Source organism: Emydura macquarii, unplaced genomic scaffold (assembly GCF_026122565.2).
Source record: "Emydura macquarii macquarii isolate MOO-44397 ecotype Brisbane River unplaced genomic scaffold, CSIRO-AGI_Emac_v2 contig_3122, whole genome shotgun sequence".
Lineage (NCBI taxonomy): Eukaryota > Metazoa > Chordata > Testudines > Chelidae > Emydura > Emydura macquarii.
The window spans coordinates 6,926,938-6,947,114 of NW_027133259.1; the positions used below are offsets into that span (position 1 = coordinate 6,926,938).

Genomic DNA, 20,177 nt, shown 5'->3' on the forward strand with positions numbered 1-20,177 from the left:
TTGCAAACAAAATAAAAGGTGATTTTTTTTTCTTCCATAAAATATTTTTATTTCTCTTTGTTTAAGACAGCTGAACAAACTGCAGGACATTGCAACATGTGAAAACTCATTTAAGAAATAGCTAAGCATGCCTGACAGATGCTTTATTATCAGTGCTTTTTATTACATTACTGCTGTAAGGAGCGTCCCAAACACTGGTTCAGAAGTTAGCAGCAGTAGAAATCTTGGCTACTGGTGACTGCCACCATTTTCAGGCAGGCCTTCTCTGGGCAATGTTAGATGACACCAGGGCCAGTTTAAGGAGCATGGTCCCATGCCTAGAGTGCCGGCTCCTAGTCATGCGACTTACATTGGACTCTCATGTGGGGGGTGGTTTTGACCTCTTTTTACTTAAATGGTATTTTCTAGTTCTCACGTTGCAAAGAAAAACTTGAAAACATGAGCGGAATGGAAAAGAGGCCGTGGTGTCTCTTTGAACTTGCAGACAGCGAAACAATAGCTGAGAGGTATGACCTGCCCTGTTCATCTCAATGGGGGTGTTAACTCCATGGACCAGGCGGTTGTTAGCACTACCCCAGCACAGGACTGAGGGGCAAAAGGGGTGTGTTGCTTAACCATATTAGTTTACTGTGACTGAAAAGTTCCATTAAGATGCAGAGTTAAACTAACTTGACTCAGCTAACATGTTTAAAAAAAACCCAAATCAGCCTTTGTTTCCATCAGGAGCGGGGCCTCGGCAGGCAGCGAGGGGGTTGTGGACTGGGCCGACTTCAGATACATGGTGGCTGTTGGGGTCAATGTGGCTTCCCTTTCCTGCTTTCTCTAAAGGGCAGAGAGAGGACTCTGCTATTCCTGAGAGGCGAGCCTAGTGTCCCTGCCTCTTTGGGACTGGCATCCTCTGCCATCTCCACTCAAAGCTGGGGGCAGGGCTGCCACCTGTCCAGGTTTTCCTGGGATCGTCCCTTTTCTTAAGGTAACTACCCCAGGAAACCCATAAGGGTTCTCAGTACACACTGCCAACTGCTGTTTTATGGGCTCAGGCTCTGTTCTGGGCTCTGGCGCTCCACAGCTGTGCAACCTCAATTAAGGGTTTTGTCTACACTAGAAATGCCACAGCTGCAATGCTGTAGCTGTGCAGCTGAAGTGTAGACGCTACAGCGATGGAAGTTCTTCTTGGGATAGGAAATCCGCCCCTCCTGAGAGGCGGTAGCTAAGTCAACAGAAGAATTCTTCCATCAACCTTGAGGTGTCTACAGCAGGCCTTGAGCTGACTTAAATACGTCATATAGGGTGTGACATTTTTTCACAGCTCTGAGATGTAGTTACGCCAACCTAACTTTCTAGCATAGACCAGGCCTTTGTCATGACATCCCTTCATGCCTTGGTTCCCTCTTGGGTGAAATGGAGAGATTGATGGATAGTTACACACACATCTTCTGAGATGCAGTTCATCTATATTTGCAAAGAGCTTTTTGATCCTTGCAGAAAAAAGAAAAAGCATGTAACCCTGACAACTCTACCATGGCTAATCCACCAAGGCACCAGTTAGCCCATTATTGTTTGCTGTTTGTAGCATTCTCAGGAAGGGCCAAGGATTGACCAGGCCGTGGAGACTGAACTCCATTCTCTTCCATAGAGGGAGTCATGGAAAGGGTGAGGGCGTGGGAGGAGGGCTGCGTGCCCTGCTCCTATTGTATCTGAGGAGCAGAGGATTTCAGTTTCCTGGGTTGCCATCTATCTGGTGCCTTTGAGCATCATTCAATTTGCTTCGGGGAAAGGAAAGCACAAATTGGTTCTCTTTAAGGTTGCCAAGCAACTGATTCTACATTCCACTTCTAGAGCCCACACTTTACCCTGGGTCTAGCTACAAGGCCTCTCCGTCTGCAGACATCCACATGAAGAGTGACAGATTGATGGTACAGAGCAATTCCTGTAATGCTGCAAGGCGGGTGTTGAGACAGAAAGGAGAGAAAACCAGGAGACTGGAGAGAAACTGAAAACCACAAGAAACCCCCCTTTCCCCCTTCAACTTGATAATGAGCACTACTGCCAGTTCTTTGTGGCATATTCAAAACTGTGTTAAAATAAGAAGCTCTCACTGTGATTTGTAAAGTGCTTCCTGGTCCTGCATGTGGGCAAGGGGGTTCTATAGGGGAGCGTGCAATCTGGGACTTCCAGCTGCACCCTGCAGACAGACAGTCTGTGGACAGTAAGTGGATGAGCGGTGCCCGTGTTTTTTGGGTTGTGTGTGTTAAAAGTTCTGGATTTTAAGAAATCGAGTAGTATTACAGTGCAACATTTCAGAAAGATGTTATGTTTTTATCTGATTTTTCTGTTCATATCCCAGAAACATAACATACTCGAATTTTCTTGTGTGAATCAAGAGATTACCTAGCTTACATTCGAAAACTAAGTTTCTAGCCCTTATGGTTGCAGAGAAAGGCTGGAAAACAGTCAGCAAATTAAACCTAAAGGCTCAGAAACCAGCAAAGAAAAAACATCCAAACATTTACTGTGTTTAAAATTCTCATGATTTTTGGGGGCCCAACTCATGAGCTCTGAACTCTTGTGGTTGGCAATACTCAATGCTTTTTCCTCATCTGTATAGGTGAAGTTGTCTCCAAAAGCACTTTTCATCCTTTTGGATGAAAGAATGTGAAGTTACGACATCATTTAATCAACACAACATTAAAATAAACCCAGTTTATTTTTCCATTCAAATATAAACACAAGTTTATAAAAACATTAGGTAGAAACAAAAGTGTTAAAACAGACACAGGGTAACGAAACACAAGTTAAATCTCACTGCAAGTAAAAAAAAAGTAACATATAAAAAGGAAAAATATATATATCCAGCAATCCGCAAAAGTAAACACTTATCTGCTTTGCAATAAAAATGTAAGTAGGACAAAGTCCTTGTGCAGATGTTAAAAACAGTATTGAGATAAAAACCAGACATTAACAACAAAAACTACTTCAAAAACTACCAACACCCTCTATTAAAAGTAAACAAATCTTTAACATGTCATTCATTTTTCCAGTGATGCCATTTGGTTAGTTTTTTTTTTCACTTAGCTTGGAGCAGTGGAACTAATCTGTTTCACTTCCTGTTTTGAGTCAGTTTCACAAGCTGCTGGTTGTGCCTGAGGTTAGGTTCCACAGCACGGCAGGGGACAATTTAGTTTTTTAAAACCTGTTTTTACTGAAATGTAAAGACATTTATGAAAACATTTTAATTTATAGAAAGTTAGGGTTTGGGTTCTTTTAAAAATCCCACCTCTCACTTTTCCCCCCACAAAGCTTAAACATTGAGTCCAGGAGAAGTTGACAATGTCCCACTTTAAATAAAGAAATAGTTAAGTAATCTAATTAGACTGTGGAAATGTCTCCCCAAGAAAAGTGAGGGGAGCCCCATTAACTGAGTCACTTAAACCCACAATTAGAGAAGAGACAGTAGCGAGCAATCCTACACTGACCCCTGGGAGAAGGGGATAGATAGGATCTAATGGGCTTATCCACCATCTCTAATTTCTCAGACAAGTGATCGAAGCATCAGGTTTGAAATAACTAGAATATTTTTGCCTGGCTGCCACCTTCCACCCAGAGTGGCCTCATTCCATTGGTGCTGTGTTTGTAATTTGTGAAGTGCTATGGGATCCTTCATGTACAGATACATGAGTTATTACTATAAGAGAATCAGATGGATACCTGAGGACGTCAGCTGCTCACAGCAATGGTGACTCGTGATGCCATAGCCCTGGTAGTGATGGGCTGGAAGTCTGCTGGCAGAGAAAAGCGGGGAGACGTGGAGGAAGAGCAGTTAGAATGAGATTTGGCAATGAACTGACATGCACAAGGAAGTTAGCCACTTTGTAAAAACTAGGTAATTTTTCTTTGATTAGGATATTAACCTAATCCACCATATTGCTTACTTCCTCCATGTTTCTTCCTCTTCCATCCCCCTCCTTCCTTTGCTCCTCTTTCTTAATCTCCCTTTCATTCCCTCCCTTCTTTCTTTTTCTTAATTACACAATGAATTGAAATTCGAATCTGAATTCCATTCACCCCCGTGGTGGTCCAAATGCTTAGCTGGTGCAAATGTCAATGTCGATGAAGCTATGCTGATTTGCATCAGCTGAGAATTGGGCCCAAAATAGGATTTTTTGCCAGCATTTGGTAGATAGACAGGTCCTAAAAGAGCAGACAGGATTGCAGTTATTTATGATCATAGTAATCTGGATTTTTTAAAAATTGGATTATCAAATGTAGCCCCTGGTGAGGGCAGGAGAGTGCCCCTGATGAAGGATGTACTAGATGTTCAAACGTTACAGAGGCTGGCTGGTGGATAATGGGAGCAAAGGGAGGAGGACACAGAGAAAGGGGGGGAATTTCAGGTTGAATAATCAGGAAACATTTTCTACGTTTGTCTACATTTTCTATACTGTCTGCTGAAGGGTGGAAGAGTCTTCCCCAGGGAAACCCTGTGCGTGGGCACATTTCAAACCAGGACTGGACAAGCCTTGGAAACGATCTATAGAGGGGATACTGCTCTGCTGGGGGCACTGGGATAGGGAAAGGACTCACTGGTGTAGACTCTGCTGTCTCCAGTTCCAACATTCACACACTTCCCTCCCTGAACACGGCTTTCCATACACACACGGAGCCTATTCCTGGAGCCAGCCGGAGCCAATATGAGGAAAGCCAACTTCAGAGCCATGCAACACACCTCTGGAGCCATACCCAGACAGGTTCCTCTTAAAGAAGAGAAGGGAGAGAGAGACCCCAGCCATCCTGCAAGGTGCCAATCTCTCCACTGGAATCAATGGGAGCTGCAGGACTCCACACTTCTCAGGATCAGGGCCCTAAAGAAGCGAGAGGCTGGAGAAGAGAAAGGGAAGGAAGAAAGAGTGGAAGAGGGAAAGAAAAAGAGAAGTAGAGGCCTAAGAGTTATAGCCGCTTTGGGTTCCTTGTGGCTGCCACGCTGGGTAGCATTGCTGGCGCCCAGCCGTGCCCGGGAAGGATGGTGTGGTGACAGAGGCGTTCTGGAAGTGATAGCTGTCTTCTGCCTCCATGTCGGCATAATCCACGTTCGCAGGGAAGCCGTGATAAAAGTTCATCTTCTGCTGGCTGAAGAAGCCCATTGCCTGCTGGGCGCTGCAGGCCCCTCCGGCTTTCCCGAAGAACCCCTCCTCTTCCACAGACATGAAGGGGTACAGGCTCTGGCCACTCCCGTAGGTCTGGCTGCTACCATAGCTCTGATGCACGTTGGTCACAGTCTGGATGTTCCTGCTGGCGCTAACTGGACAACCCTGGTGGTAGCTGGGGCTCATATCCAGGTAACCCGCCTGGTGAAATCCATTCTGAGAGAGACAGAGCGAAGGTGGTTTAGTGCAAGATACAAGCAAACAGCGCTGAGGCTCCAATAGCACAAGCCAGGAGGTTGTAAGCGCTTTTGGGCAGGGACTGCCTTTTCTTTAGAGATATAACTCTGGTGCACAATGGGGCCCCTAGCATCTGTGCTCTATCACCAATACAGATAACAGTATCCAAGAGGTGAAAGATTCCTCATCCCAAACCCTTCTCCGGGGCTATCTGGATTGAATCTGGGGTCCATATGCCATTCTCTGATCCAGCCAGTTCCCCTGACCTGAGACCCCAGAAGCAGAAAGTTCTGTTCTCATTCCCCAAAATCTATCTAATCCCCAATGCCGTCTTAAATTACATGATGCAATAAACAGAGAATGACCGCTGTACTGGAAACAAACAAACCCTGAGCAAGTGCTGGTTATTAATGAGAATCCCATATTAACTGGATAGCCAACACGTACATTAGATAGTTATTCTATTCGACGCCCCCCTTGGTAATGAGCCGTAATGAAACCTCTTCTTACTTGGGATAGGCATGTCCCTTTTTCCATCCACTGAGTTTCCTTCTGGCATCTTTTAAACTTCATCCGCTGGTTTTGAAACCATGTCTTCACCTGGAGGTGACGGGGGTAGGAGAAAGGGCATAAAATCCCTTTTCAGACAGAGCTCCCAAAATAATGTTTAGATACTATTTAAAGGGATTGCTTCACCCACCACTGAAATGCAGCCACCCCTGGGCTGGAACATGGCAGACCATAGCAATTATATACAACAATTCTCTGTAGCCAACTGAAAATGGGAGAATTTAGGGAAGCAAAATATAACCACAGGCGCTGGGACAGACATCCCTGTTGCAAACTATCACAGGATCTTTCATGATCACAAAGAATCAGAGCCTCCTCTTCTGTATGAAAGATGGGTCAGTCCTGAGTCAGAGAGAAGGGGCACCCCCCATTGAGTCACCCACACCACTTTCTGCATCACAGCACCCAGTAGCATGATACTGTAACATTAGGATCAGCACTGACTCCACAGCAGAGGGTGCACCCAGGTCACCCATACTTTTCTCTGCAGCACAGCATTCCCCAGCATCATGCTGAGACAACAGGGCAGCAGTGAGTCAGAGAGGGGAGCTCCCTATAGAACAGCTCTTCACTGCCGGCCACTCGTTAGTCGTGGACACCTGTGCAAAGCGGATGGCCAATTCTAGGACGTGCCAGCAAGAAGATTGCAGAATGACTGGCAGCACTTCACAGCCTCCTTGCACAGATGTTAATTACATCACAGGAGGCCAGACAGCGGGGAATCTGACTTTGCCTGGGAGAGCTCCCATTGAAAAGTGGACCATGTGTGAAAGACCACATCAAATCAGGGATGCAGCCCAGCCACTAGGATGCTAACGCTCTACAGAACCAGATACCAGTGTTCACCTGTTTGTAGGTGAGGCCCAGAGCTGAACCCAGCTCCCGGATCTGCTGGGGGCTGAGGTATTTCTGGCTCTGGAACCGCTGGTGCAGAGTTTGCAGCTGCTCCTGGGAGAAGGCCGTGCGGCTCTTGGCCTTCTTCACCCCTCCTCCGCTTTCCACCCCACCCATCTGGATAGCAGGGTGTGGGGAGGGGGGCTTCGTGTTGGGGCTGGTGGCTGAGTCCGGGGTGTAGCGCAAGAGTGTTCCAGAGCTGGAGGAAGCCGGAGAGAGCTCTAGGGAGGGAGAAAGGAAAGGGTCACATTATGGGTGCGTGCAGTGTGATAGGAGGATAATTTACCCTGAAGTAACAAGGAGTAATACTTCGCTTTTGTATAGTGCCTGATATCCCAGCAGTGCTCTGGGTACAGGGGTGCGGTATTTCATGGGCAAGGGGCAGTCACCTGGGGATGTCTCAATGGGCCCTGAAAACTGAACAACTGCCCTTGTTGGCAGGGGGTCCCAGCACTGCCTGCTGTGGGGTGACCTGGAAAGTGGGTCCCAGCACTGCCTGCTGTGGGGTCACCTAGACAGGCCCCCCAGACAGCAGCTGCTGAACTTCCAGCCCCAGCAGAAATCGAGGCTGGGCCCAGAGCAGGGGAGGAGGGTGCTGAGCCAGGATGGAAGGCAGGGCAGCCCGGGGGAAGCCGCTATGGCCAGCACTGGCCCCTGGGTGGGAAATCGGCTCCTGCGGGAGGCTTGAGCCCCGGGAAGTCTGCCCGGGCCGTGGGAATCCACAGGCGCCAGCCGGAGGCGCTCGGGATGGAAGCTCGCCCCGTGGCTCGGCGCCGGGAGCTCCGGGCCACCGCGGCAGAGGAAAGCCCCGGTGGGGCGAGGCCACCAGGGAGCTGCCTGCGTGTCCCCCCCTCCAGCCCGACCTGGGGAGCAGAGATGACCCCCCCACTGCACCCCGTGCCTCCATCCCAGGAAAGGGCTGATTTGCTCCAGACTCTGAGTGCAACGGCTGCAGCCACCCCCGGGTCTGGGTCACCCGCGGCGCCCCGGCACCTTCCCAGCGGGCAGGGGCCGGGAATGCAGGGCCGCTCGCCCCGACAGCGGCTCCCGAGTCCGGGTAGCCACCAGCCGGCTCGCAGGGAGCATCCGCAGACCGGAGCCTTGGTCCAAATGGGTCCAGGCAGGGGCCGCCGCTGCCCGCCCGGGCTCCAAGGGGCCGGGCGAGGATGAGCAGAACCGCCCGGTGGTGGGTGGGTTTCTCGTCCCTGGCCAGACACACGTTCCCCCACATCGTAACACGGCTCCTGCCCCACGGCTCCTGCCCCCCAGCCCTTCACACCCCAGCTCACACCTCGCCCCGGCTCCTTTCTGAACAGCTCCTCACCCGCCAGAGCTGGGAATCGTGTCCCGTCCCCCGCACACGGACATGAACTCAAGGGCAGGGCTGGCCTCGGCGTCCGGAGGGCAGGATCGGGGCCCTCCCTAGAGGGTTCCGAAACACGTGTGCAAAGGCGCTCGTCTGGACGCGGGGGATCCACTGGTGGTTCCACTCGGGGCCTGCTCCGAGGATAACCCCGTCCTCCCACCCCAGCTCGGTGCCAGAGAGGACTGGTTATTGCATCTCTGGGGGCAATAACCCCGAATGAAATGCCCCCTAAACTAGTGTGGTGGGATCTTCCCACAGATCAGACATCATTTAGGACTCCCTCTTCCTTCGCCTTCCCCCCACCCCCCCAAAAAAAATTAGGAGCCTGGGGTTTTTGGGAGGAGAGGGGGTCCCTTTGGCTATGGATACAGAGGAAAGGTTCTGAGTTCAGATCTCACACACCCGCCCCTTGCCGTCACTTCAGACAGCGATACTGAAAATAATAATCACCTCACCTGATGTTTGCTTCAGTACTCCAAAGTTGGCCTACCTGGGTTATGCAGGGTCTTCTCCTCCGGCTCTGGGACGGGGGCGGCAGCATCTGCTGTCTCTTTGCGGGGAGCATTGTCCACCTCCCCTGGGGAGTTCCAGTAGTAGTCTCCGTACCTTATTCCAGTTCCTACCCCGGCTGGGTAAGGTTGGTAGGGGGCCATAGCGAGGTGGGCACTCATGGGTATCTGTGTCTGGGGAACCTTACCCCAAGATAAAACCCTGATCTCGGCGAAGACAATGTGGGGACGGGAGATGGACAGGTATCAGACAAACATCCAACAGATGCCCATGGAGGAGGCTGGGGGTAGCTTTATGCCCTTCCTAACTTTGGCTTGATTAGAGAGAAGTTTCAAGGTCATTGTCATGTTAAAAGTAAGTTGATTGGAGGGGAGTGGCTATGGGTTGGGAGGCGACGGGAGGGGGGTGGGGGGGAAAGGAGAAAAAAATGAGGAGTTAATGTGGATAGTTTACAAACACGGTTTGCAAAACTTCAATGTAAAAATAGATACCCAAAAGTTTGTTCATCACTGCTGTGTCTAAGCGTTAAGGTGCACAATCCTTATGGTTCAGACATCTATTATCTATTGCCTGGGCCTGCTCGTGGTACAGAGCTGTATGTATACCTACATAGACATGGTCACAATATTAGATCATCAGCAGATGGGTTAGGTGGATAACTAAGACAGATAATCAGGGAGGGATTCAAATGAAGAAAGATAATCAGAGATAGATAGATAGATAGATAATTATTGATTCCTTTTCCTCCGACATGTAATGTTAAATAGAGGTGAGGTAGACAGGACCTTTAAATAGCCAGCACCCTGCAGCTCTGCAAAAGACTTGCTCAGATTGTCAAAAGGTGTCTAAAATTTGGCTGTCCTTTATGCAGAATTGAAATATTTTAATAATCAAGGACCCCTTGCTAATTTCCTTCGCACTTTAGCAATGGGTGGTAGGTCTGGCAGTGGTCCCACTAAGTCTTCAACGGTAAACCCCCATTGACTTCAATCAATGGCAGGATCAGGTCCTTTTGCTTCTGAGTCTTGGCAGCAGGGAGATACCCCCTACTAGTGTATACAGCCCCCTGCCCCCCTTTCGCTATGCAAAGAGTTAACTCAGACCCAGAGTTTCCCCTTGGGGCCTGAGGAAAGCATGTATGTCTGCAGATTTAAAAACCTTTCAGGTCCATAATTGCAAACAGTTAAGCACTCAGCCTCTTTGCAAATGAATGCAATAATATTTTAGCCCCCCCCCCCTCTTTCTAGCAGGTATCTAAATATATTTATTGTGGGGAGATGAGTTCAAAACAGAGCAGGTTTTCTCATTTGCTGTGTTTTGTTAGGGTTTTTTTTTTTTTTGGTATTATCAAAGTTCCCAGGATTGGATTTATAGGGAGGCAGCAAGAGTAGATGGATCTTGCACTTCCTACTCCTTTTCATGTCTTTTTCCTGACTTTCCCCCCTCATTTTTTTAAAACCCTTTCCCTAATTTTTGCTCTTAAAAAATGTTTACCATATTTCTTTCCTTCCTCCCCTCCCCACAAACCTAGGTCAACAAAACTACCTCTTAAGAAGATACATTTCCAAACGCCTTTGAAGACCAAACAAAATAGCATTGATGTATAAAAGCATGAAGTATTCTTAATTTTTAAAGATAAGGTCCCGAAATTAAGCTTTATTTATTTTAGGGAGGGAAAGAGGCAAAATTGCTATTACATTTTCCTTAAAAACCAAATGAAAAATAACAACTGGGGAAATCATTCCTCTTCTGCAGTCAGTGGATTCAAAAATCTACAAGTCTGATGGGAGACTAAGAGAGGCAGTGGGGAGTTTCTCTGCATCCTATTCACGGGGGGAGGGGAGGAGGCTGCAAGATGGATCTGAAAAATATCTAGTTGGAAAAGCACACCTGAAGAATGCGAGAAAGGAAAAAATAAAGTTGTTGCCTCAGCTGTCTGGGCCTGAACCAATACTGAAGTCAATAAGCTTTGCCAAATAAAATTGCCTTTGACTTCAAGGGGGGCGGGGCAGGATCAGGCCTCAAATGCCTTTCATGCCCCCTCTCCCTACAGCATAATTCAGAGAAAGAGACAATAGTCTCCTCCCCCCACACCAGACACTTCTCCCCCCCAGTGAAATCAGTCAAAGGAGGGGGCAATGAGGCCCAGCAGGCACTAGACACCCCCTCCTGAAAGAATCCAAAGGCATCAGGAAAGGAATCACTTCTGGCACCAGACATAAACACACACACACAACCCCCCACTGAAAATGCTAGTGCAACCTATTGTGGAGTTCAGCCGGCCAAGATCGGCAGCCCATTCAGTTGCAAAGGAAGGCAGCTGGAAGGTGTGTTCGAATCCCCTGCCCCAAAGGGCAACTCCCCCGAGGATGCCTTCCCGAACTTAGGTGCTAAATGTATTAGATATGTCTCCACGGCAGGGAGAGAGTTCACAAGTCTTAAATAAGCTTCAAGAGGCTGGAAGCTTTTGGTGTGCTGGCTGCAGCAACAGCCCACTTGGCTGAACTCTTAATTAATTGGGATTGTGTTTCTAAATTAGATTGTTAAAGATTAGATTAGATTAGATTGACCTGGGCAGTCAAGGCAGTGGACTAGAACCCTAGGGAAAACGAATCAGGCTAAAGGGATCGATGCTTGAAATAAAGAAACAGCACAAATTCATGGCTGTCTCTCTCTCCCCTGTGTCAGGTCAGTAGGGTCCATTCCCGGTCAGGCATTCTCCACATTCCTAATTTAAATAAATAAAACTATTAGTGGGGGTTGATCTTGCTTTCCTTAATGTCAGTGGCAAAACTATTGACTCCCAGGATAAGCACTGTGTATTGCAACATAGCCATATCATCCTTCGGATGTTTGTTTTCACATATTTGCCATTGCCTTAAATAATAAATATTGGCATCGTGCTATATTATCATTTTAAAGTGTAATCAAATGCTAATGATAATTAATAATAAAGCCAACATTGCTTAAGTCACAACCCCACTCTGTGCCTCAGTTTCCCTAGCTGTCAAATGAGGATAAGGGACCAGCTCCACAAAAATATCGAGGTTCCCAACTTCCGTTGAAATCAATGGATCTGGGCCAACGATGCTGACCTCCTTTGAGAACTACTGATGAAACGCCCTATGCTAGAGCTGGGTATTATTGTTATAGATCACTATAGTGTGTGTCAATAAATAAAGCCCTGCAAAGAATTATACACGGGCTTCTCTTTGTGTATGTGGGTAGTGCCATGAAATTCTGTTATCAGATAGAAGCATGTGCATTCGGGATTGGAGCCTAAAAGAGTGTAATTAATACACAAAGAAAAAAGTGCTATTTATTGTTATTATTATTATTTTAATTAGAAAAACTGATCTATTATATCAATACAAATTAGACAGGTGTGGGTTCATAGCGTTACATTCACCAGCACATTTGGCTCTGCAGAGCGCACCAGTCAAAATGTTACTTTTAATACCATAACAATAATAACTACCTCTGCACATTGCCTTTCGTGAGAAGATTCCCAAGTGTGCCAGAGACAAAGGGAGATGTTTTCTAATGAGATTTAGAATAGAGACAGAAGGCTAAATTCTACCTTCTACCTTCTAATTCTACCCACTACCATTGTTTCACCTCTGCCAGGAGCAGGAGCAGAGCCAGGTTTTGGCAAAGGTAGAGCCAAGGGCCATTGGTTTGCCACCTTCAGTTATACCAATTGGCTTCAAGAGGCACCACATATACACCTAAAAGCCAAGGGAGGGGTGTCGCCTCTCAGGGAGATGGATGAACTACAGCGACGAGAGAACCCCTCCTGTTGGCATAGGTCATGTTTACACACAGAAGCGCGGCAGCCCCACAGCTGCAGCGTTGCAGCTGTGCAATTGTAACATTTCAAGTTCGGACACCCCTAAGCCATCACCCGCTGTTTGAGGTTCCTCAGCAGGGGATTGCATCTCAGTTATGGTAGGCCCTGAGATGTGAAAGTTAGTGCTGGGTGAAGAACAGATTTTTTTTCTGGTTTGGTGACTTGAATCGAAAAATTTGCAAAAAATAAAAATTGTTTCAGCTCAAACTGAATTTTTTTTTTTAAATTGCTCAGTGGAACGAAAGTTGAAAATTTCATTTTGGGTTGATTGAAACAAAAGGTATTTCTGAAATGAAAAGTCAAAACATTTCATTTTGGAAATGCTGAAATGAGTGGTTTAGGCATTTATAAAAAAAATTATTTGACTGGGTTCTCTTTTTAAACCAAAACAATTTGCTGAAATCTACCTGAATCCACAAATAGTTTCAGTTGCATCTTTTTCTGTGAAAAAAACTATATGCATGAAAAAAAATCACCCAGCTCGAGTGGAAATTCATTTCAGTCCGTCTGGCCTCCCTTTCAAAAACCATCTTCAATATGTTTTTATTTCTCCACTGTGGAGTTTTCAGGACGACCATTGTTTGGGCCTCAGTTCCCTTACTAGAGATGGGCTCAAACGGCAAAATTCGCATCTGGAGTTGGACCCTCTCCTACTCACACACACAATTATTTAGCTCTGCAGCTCTGTTTTAGATCATTATAGAAAGGCTTGTTCACATTACAGCTATGTCCAAGTCAGGGGCTTGTGTACATTACAAATATACTTGAGTCAGGGTTAGAGGCTGTGTAAATAAAATCTAAGGCCTTGTCCACACTTAACAAATAAGTTGATCTAATATAGGTTGACTTACAGCCAGCGCTGTAATTACAATGGTGGCTGATGTCCACGCTGCCCTCCTTCGGTCGGTGGAGTGTGTTCTCACCAGGAGCACTTACACGGACCTAAGGGGCAGTGTGGAGAGCTGAGAGCCCCGTCTCGCTGCCCCCCACTCTCCGGTCCCAGCCAGGAGCCTGGAGAAGCCACCAGGGATTTCTCCCCTCCCCTTTCCCAGCTGGGAGCCAGAGGAAGCTGCGCGGGGCTTCTCCGTTGCTGGCTCTCTGCTGGAACAGGTAGCCACTTCCATTTTACAGCTCAGCCATGTTACTGGGATTGACAAGGCTGCCCCGGCAGGGAACAGGTGGAGAAGCACCCGGACTTCTTGCCCCGGCTCCCAGCTGGGAGTGGGAACCAACCACCTAGGTTTACATCAGCCCAGGCTTGGGCTTTCACCGCTGGCGTGGTGACATTGACAAGAATGCCAGCCCCATCTCCGATGTAAGGGGAGGCAGTCTACGCTGACACTGCATTCTTCCTAAGTAAGCTGACAAAAAAAACCCAAACCCCCCTACACTTCTCGTTGCGGTGGTTTTATGTTGTTGAGAAAAACAGGCCGGGGAGGTTGATTGCAGTGTGTACACCATCTCTGTTTTGTTGACCAAAGCTGATTTTGGTCAACAAAACTCTCGAGTGTAGACCAGGCCTAACGCTGCCCCAGTATCCACACATCTTGAGTGTCCAAGGTTTTAGCTCTCTGAGCTTGTCTACATTAGGAAGTCCTCCTTCGACTGGGAGCGTTCAAGTTAGCTGACATGCTGCTGATCATGACTTCGCAGTCAATGTAGGTCAGGGCAAATCATGTTCAACACTGTGTCAGCCCAGGTTTTACCCAGGACTAGCTGATATACTATAGACCATCGTTCTCAACCTGAGGTAGGGGTACGCGAGACACAGGCAGGGGGGTACGCAGCGAAAAATCCAGTGAAGGGAGGTTGAGTGGCAGCCGCCGACTTCTGGGGAAGCCAGGTTGCAGGCGCCTGCTTCCCGCCCAGTCCCAGCTGGGAGGTAGACGGCAGCTGCTGCAGTCCTGGGAAGTTGAGCGGCAGCCGCTGGCTTTTTGGGAAGCCGGGCGGCAGCCTCCCAGTCCTGCCTGGTCCCACCTCCCGGATGGGAGCCCAGTGGCAGCCTCCTGCGCTTTGCGAGCTGGGCTCGCAGGTGGGTGGCTGCCACCCGCGCCTTGGCTCTGAGCCGAGAGACAGCCTCCTGTGCCCCAGTTTGAAGACGGGCAGCAGCTGCCTGCTACCTGCCCACATCCCCGGGGTGCCAGCCTGCACGGAAGTCTCCTCTGCCCCAGCTTGGAGCAGGTGGCAGTCGCCCATGTCAGCAAACTCGAGCGCTCCCAATGGTGTTCAAATCCCATAAGCTTTTGTAATGGAGACAATCCCTGGTGGGGACCCAGTTAGGTCCTAGCTACAATAGAACTTTTCACCATACGTAACGCGGTTCCCTGGCTAAGTTGTAGTGTACACATGAACAAAGACTGAGCTGTGTTTTCTGGGGAAGGTGATACCATCTTGCAATAAGGGCTTTGCAGCATAGAGGGACCAGACACAGGTAGGCAAGCAATTATCTGTGGCACAGATATTATTTTTCTAACGCGTATCTCGGACAAAAAACGGCCCCCTTTCCGCACTGTTCTTGAATTCAGCTACCAGCTACAACTCCTGTTGCTCCCAGGACTTTGCCTGAAGTGTGAATTGGGCCCTGTCAGTCAGAACAAAAGTCATTTTCAAAAGTAGGAAGGAATGTCTCACTTTGGTGTGGTTGCCAACCCTCCAGGATTGTCCTGGAGTCTCCACAAATTAAGGGTTACTGTTTAATTAAAGACTATGTCATGTGATGGTGTCTCCAGGAATACCTCCAACCAGATTTGGCAACCCTATGACCTGAGCCCCCCTGGGACAAAGACTGTTACAGTCTGGGTGCCAGGTAATTCAAACCAGTCATAGTCTGCATTGTCTTAAAATGGGAGTTTGGCCGGAGTAAGGAGAGCATGACTGGGCCCCTCACAACGTGGGGTTGGTGCATTTACCTTTTGTGGGAGCATAAAAACATTTTTCAAAGTGGGGCAAAAAATGATGTCAAATCAAATCAAATACCTCTGGAAAGCCAAACCATGCATCTCCTCAGCTGTGCATTGCCAAGCAAACAATAAAGGCTGAACCTTCTTAATTAAAATTTAGGAAAACATCTCAGTTCTGCAGCACCCCTGCTAGTCCAGTCCCGGGCTCCCCACACATAACTGCACCCCGTGCTACCCCAGCACTACCGCCAGTGCTTGACACCCTTTCATCCTCCTCCCATTCCTGGCTACTGGCTAAAGCATCCCAACCGGGGCAAGCAGCAGTGACTGTGGAGGGAAGCCAGTCTTGAAAGAATAACAAAAATTAGCCTCTCATTCATATTATAATCTCATTTTCCTTTCTCTGGGCTCCTTGGGGGAGCAGGTCAGAGAAAGGACAAAGCGCTCCCCTCTCATTAACATCTCAGGCTCCTGATCACCTGAGAATTGCAGGATAATTGTGGCCCTTTGTTAATAGTGAAGATGCAGACTCAGGCCAAAGCAGTCACTGGCATGAAATCCAAATGCTTCCCTGGGCAGAAAAGTGGAGTGTGAAAATACGTGGGCAGGAAGGCTAATGAACAAACCCCAAGGTCAAGAGGTTGAGGGGTCTGTTCTTTCACTACCACCCATTCCTGACACACACACTGACAAATTCCACAGATTCATAGCAGGAAACATTTCCTCCTGGCAGGATCGCTTAGGCTGTGGAACAGCTTTCCCAAGGGAAGGTGTGGAAACAGCATTACTTGGAATTAGGATTGGACAAGGCCCTGCAGAAATAAGTGTAGGCCACCGTTCTACACCTGCTGTGGGCAGAGGGCCAAGATGTGACCTCGAGAGCCGTGTCTACACTGAGGATTTCCTCCCACCTTCTCTCTAGCACCCGTGCAACTCAGTCAGAATTGTAACAGTGGGAGCACTCCTCTAGACCAGCACCAGCGATTTTATCACCAGGTCAGCTAGACCCTCTCTAATCAGGGTTAGACAATATATGGGTAAAAATGCTTGAGCTGTGTTCATGCTACGGCTTCCACCTCTGGCCGCATGAGTGGAGCTGCACCAGTGGGGAATTATGAGTCCTACGTTTCTTAGTGTAGACAAAGCCGTGGAGGGGCTCCCCTTTAAACCCAGGGCATGATCTAGTTCCCAACCCCCTTCCGTGGTATTAGGGGTCTTGATTTGCTGGAAGTACTGCCAAATATACCCCAGACATGCTCCCCTGAGGCCCCTAAGAGATAGTCCGGCTAGGCATGCAGAATTAAACAGGAGCATACTATCTTGGAGGTATATTGCTCTCCTTTGCCCAGTCTGAATATTGTCCACATAGCCAATTTCTTAGTGTTCCCCCAGTGAGAATAGCATCTGCATCAGTAACAGCTGTAGCAAACCTTCAGCCAAAATAAGTGACATGGGCACAGCTGGATTGCTGTGTGTGCAAGGAAGGCATCCCTCAGCCACTACACAACCTCAGGCGTCTCGCCCCAGAAGTGCTAGGAAAAGAAGAGGTTTAATCAGGTGGGTAAAGCAGCTGACTTGTTACACAGATAACCACGTGGCACATTTCTCTCGTGACTTACATCCTGAAGGATCCCAAGGTGCTGTACACTCTGGGATCAAGGTCATCCTCTCACCACTGACACACTCCTTTCTCTGTAGCGGTTTAACACGACACAGAAACCCCAGACAAACAGTCAAGGGCAGGCGATATTTACATCCAGGACATTCCTACTCTTGTGAAAAGTGCCAGGAGGTTTCTCAAGAGAAGCCAGGGGCCACCATTTCATATGTCATTCAAAAGATGATCCAGTGAACCCCAGGTCCACACTGGGGCATTTGGGTTAGTAGCTGTTCAGGGGGAAAAGCGCCCTCCACTGAGTCACCCACATACTCTCTGAAGCAGGGCATTGGTCTCAGGAGTGATTCAGAGGGAAGCCTGCTTCCTACGGAGTTCTCCACACTGCATTCTGCAGCATCAGAATTTTCCCTACATCTCTCCTCCGAGTACTGACCCAGGATGATCCTGTTTAGCCTGTAGTGACTAATGCAGGTCAGAAAAGAGCTGAGGAGGAGATGTGCTAAATGAATGGTTTTGGCTCCTGTTGTAGTGGGCATAAATGGGCACAGAGTCTGCAGGTAAAGTTGGGCCCATGCATGCACAACACACAGCACAGAAGCCAAATCCATGAATTTAGCACACGCTTTTCAGGAGAGTCACTTTGTCCCTCCTGGTGTCTTAAACCCCAACAGACACATACATTCCCCTTCTGGTCCCTTCTGAGCTGATCCCCACTGAGGTTGTTAGCTGATTTTAGGGGGGATTCTTCTTTCAAGCCCAGCACCTGCTGGGCTGGAGCAGGGTTCCCCATATTGCTCAGCTCTCACCCTCACTCTCCCTTCCCCTAGGGCTGACTCCCACCCGGGTATTCATGGGTGATTAGCAAGTGCTAGAGCCTGGGGCTTCCCTGGTTCTCACCCGCTCTCCATCTGAATGGAGGCGGGGAGGATGGTAAAGTCCAGGGGCTGTGGAATGGAATCAGCAGGTGGATGTCGTCTGGGACTGAAGGAAGAAGGAGATTTACCTGCTTTTGTTTACAATATTGAGATGGCTGACGGGAGGGGGAGAGAGAGAAAAAGATAAAGAGAAAAATAACAGAGGGGGGGGAGAGGATGAAGTTTGTTACTTGATGTAGCTAGTGGAAGTAGTGGGGGTATAATGTTGCCCTTGACCAGCGACATCAAGGCAAGAACTACCTGGGCCTCGTCTCCTCTAGGATTTTCTAGTGAGAGCTGTCTTGAGTTCTTGTTATTATTTGTTAGTTCTATGTTCTATGGAACCATTGAGCCCTAGTCATGGACCCTTCATGCTAGGCACTGTGCAAACGCAGAACAAAAGGTGATCCCGGTCCCTGGAAGCTAATGATCTAGCTATCCCGACATAGCCAGAGAGAGAGAGAGAGAGAAACTGAACATGGCCACAAAGAGAGAGATTGGAGTGTTATCAGACATACCTGGTCCTTGGCAGTTTGGACAGAAAAAGCCATAAAATGGCATAGTTAAAGCACTAGAATTCCCCAAGTATGGACGCAGTTATACCAGTATAAAAGTGCCTACACCAGTATAGTTTAGTGCAGGAAGAGGAATAAGCTACACTGACTTAAAGCACCTTTATACTGGTATAACTGTCCACAGGAGGGGCTGTACTGGTTCAATAAAAAACTACAGCCCTAACCAAAATAGTGTTATCAAAACAAAATTTGCGTGTAGACCAGGTCTCAGGGAGTCATTTTTTCCCTCCAGTCACACCTAGTTGCTACCCTGGTTCTTTAACATGATTGCAACCTATCTATACAGGCAAAATAACCCCACTTAAGAACATGTTTTGGGCATCAGTGTGTATAACCAAGGTTATTTTTGAATGAGAAACAGACACAGGACAAGATTCTGCTGTCAACATCACTAGTGTAAATCCAGAGTAATTCCACTGACTGCAATGGGGTTAATCCAGATTCACACCAGTGTGTTTATGTTTACACTAGAATTCCTCTTCACATTTCCCTCTGTTGCCCATTCACTCACTACTGCAGTTCCACCAGCAGTAGCAAAGTTGGCAGCACTATGTAGACCATTGGCATTTTGATCGCTGTATCTTTTAAACCTGTTCAGAGCAGATCTACATGACTCAATGGTTAAAATGCCAAAGGTGATTGGCAGCCTGTCTACACTAGCGCCTCCACTATTGCTACTGCAACAGTAATAATGCAAAGGTGGAAGAACTGAAGAAAAAGACCAGGTAAGCCTGGTCTGTGAGAGGAGAATCTGCCCTATCATGTATAAAATCCCATTCCTATTCTAAAATCCTGTCCTATGTACAGAAGCCCAAAGTAATCCCTTTGGGAACGCCACTGAAGTTAATGGAGTTACACCAAAGATGAATTTGGCCCATTGGGCGAGATTCTGATCTCCATTATCTGGGTGTAAATTGAGAGCAACTCCTCAGTGGAGATAGGGCCAAATCCATTTACTTCAGTGAGATCAGAACGTCGGTTTTGCTTTGCATGCACCGTGGTGTTACTCAGAGCAGCATCTGCCCTCCGATATTTGATGTATTCATTTTGGCAATACGTGCACATCCAAGCCCATAGCGACACGTAGAGACGTGCAAAGGGAAACACCGGCACAGAAGGAAAATGCAGAAAGAGGAAAGACAGCAAGTCTATTCTATCGTATATCACCATCATAGTAGTATCTGAGCGCCTTCCAGTGGTGTATTACCTTACATGACTAACATCTGCCATGCATGGTTCATGCCCTCTCTCAGTCTCTCCGCAGGGGGAGAATTGGGTGTATAGTGGTGGAGTGTTTTGTTTTGGTAGGGTTTGGGATTTGTTTGTTTTTTTAAGATGCACAGATGTTTCTCTTGGAGAAGGCAGGTTGAAGCACCGTTCTGTGCACTGGGAGCGGAGGGGACAGTCAGGGAGCAAATGAACGCTAGATGAGCATCTGCAGCAAAAAGAGCAGCAAAGCCCACCCCCACCCCTATTCACAGGCTTGCGCAACTGTTGCTAAGTGCATGATGGGGGTGGGGAGTGCGGGAGGAGGGGGGTTTCCCTTCATCTGAATCATCAAGTCTGGGCAACTCCTAGGGGAAGGAAAACGAACTGGAT

The 20,177-nt window shown here is 48.0% G+C and overlaps 1 protein-coding gene across 1 annotated transcript; it reads right to left on the minus strand.

Moving 5' to 3' along the window:
* Window positions 1-4,940: 4,940 nt before the first annotated feature.
* Window positions 4,941-8,882, minus strand: NANOG (Nanog homeobox). Its single transcript, XM_067531072.1, has 4 exons — window positions 8,702-8,882; window positions 6,798-7,066; window positions 5,892-5,981; window positions 4,941-5,345 (listed from the first exon to the last, which is right to left on the minus strand). Exons 1-4 carry the CDS (start codon window positions 8,880-8,882, stop codon window positions 4,941-4,943), a joined length of 945 nt encoding a protein of 314 aa, XP_067387173.1.
* Window positions 8,883-20,177: the final 11,295 nt, after the last annotated feature.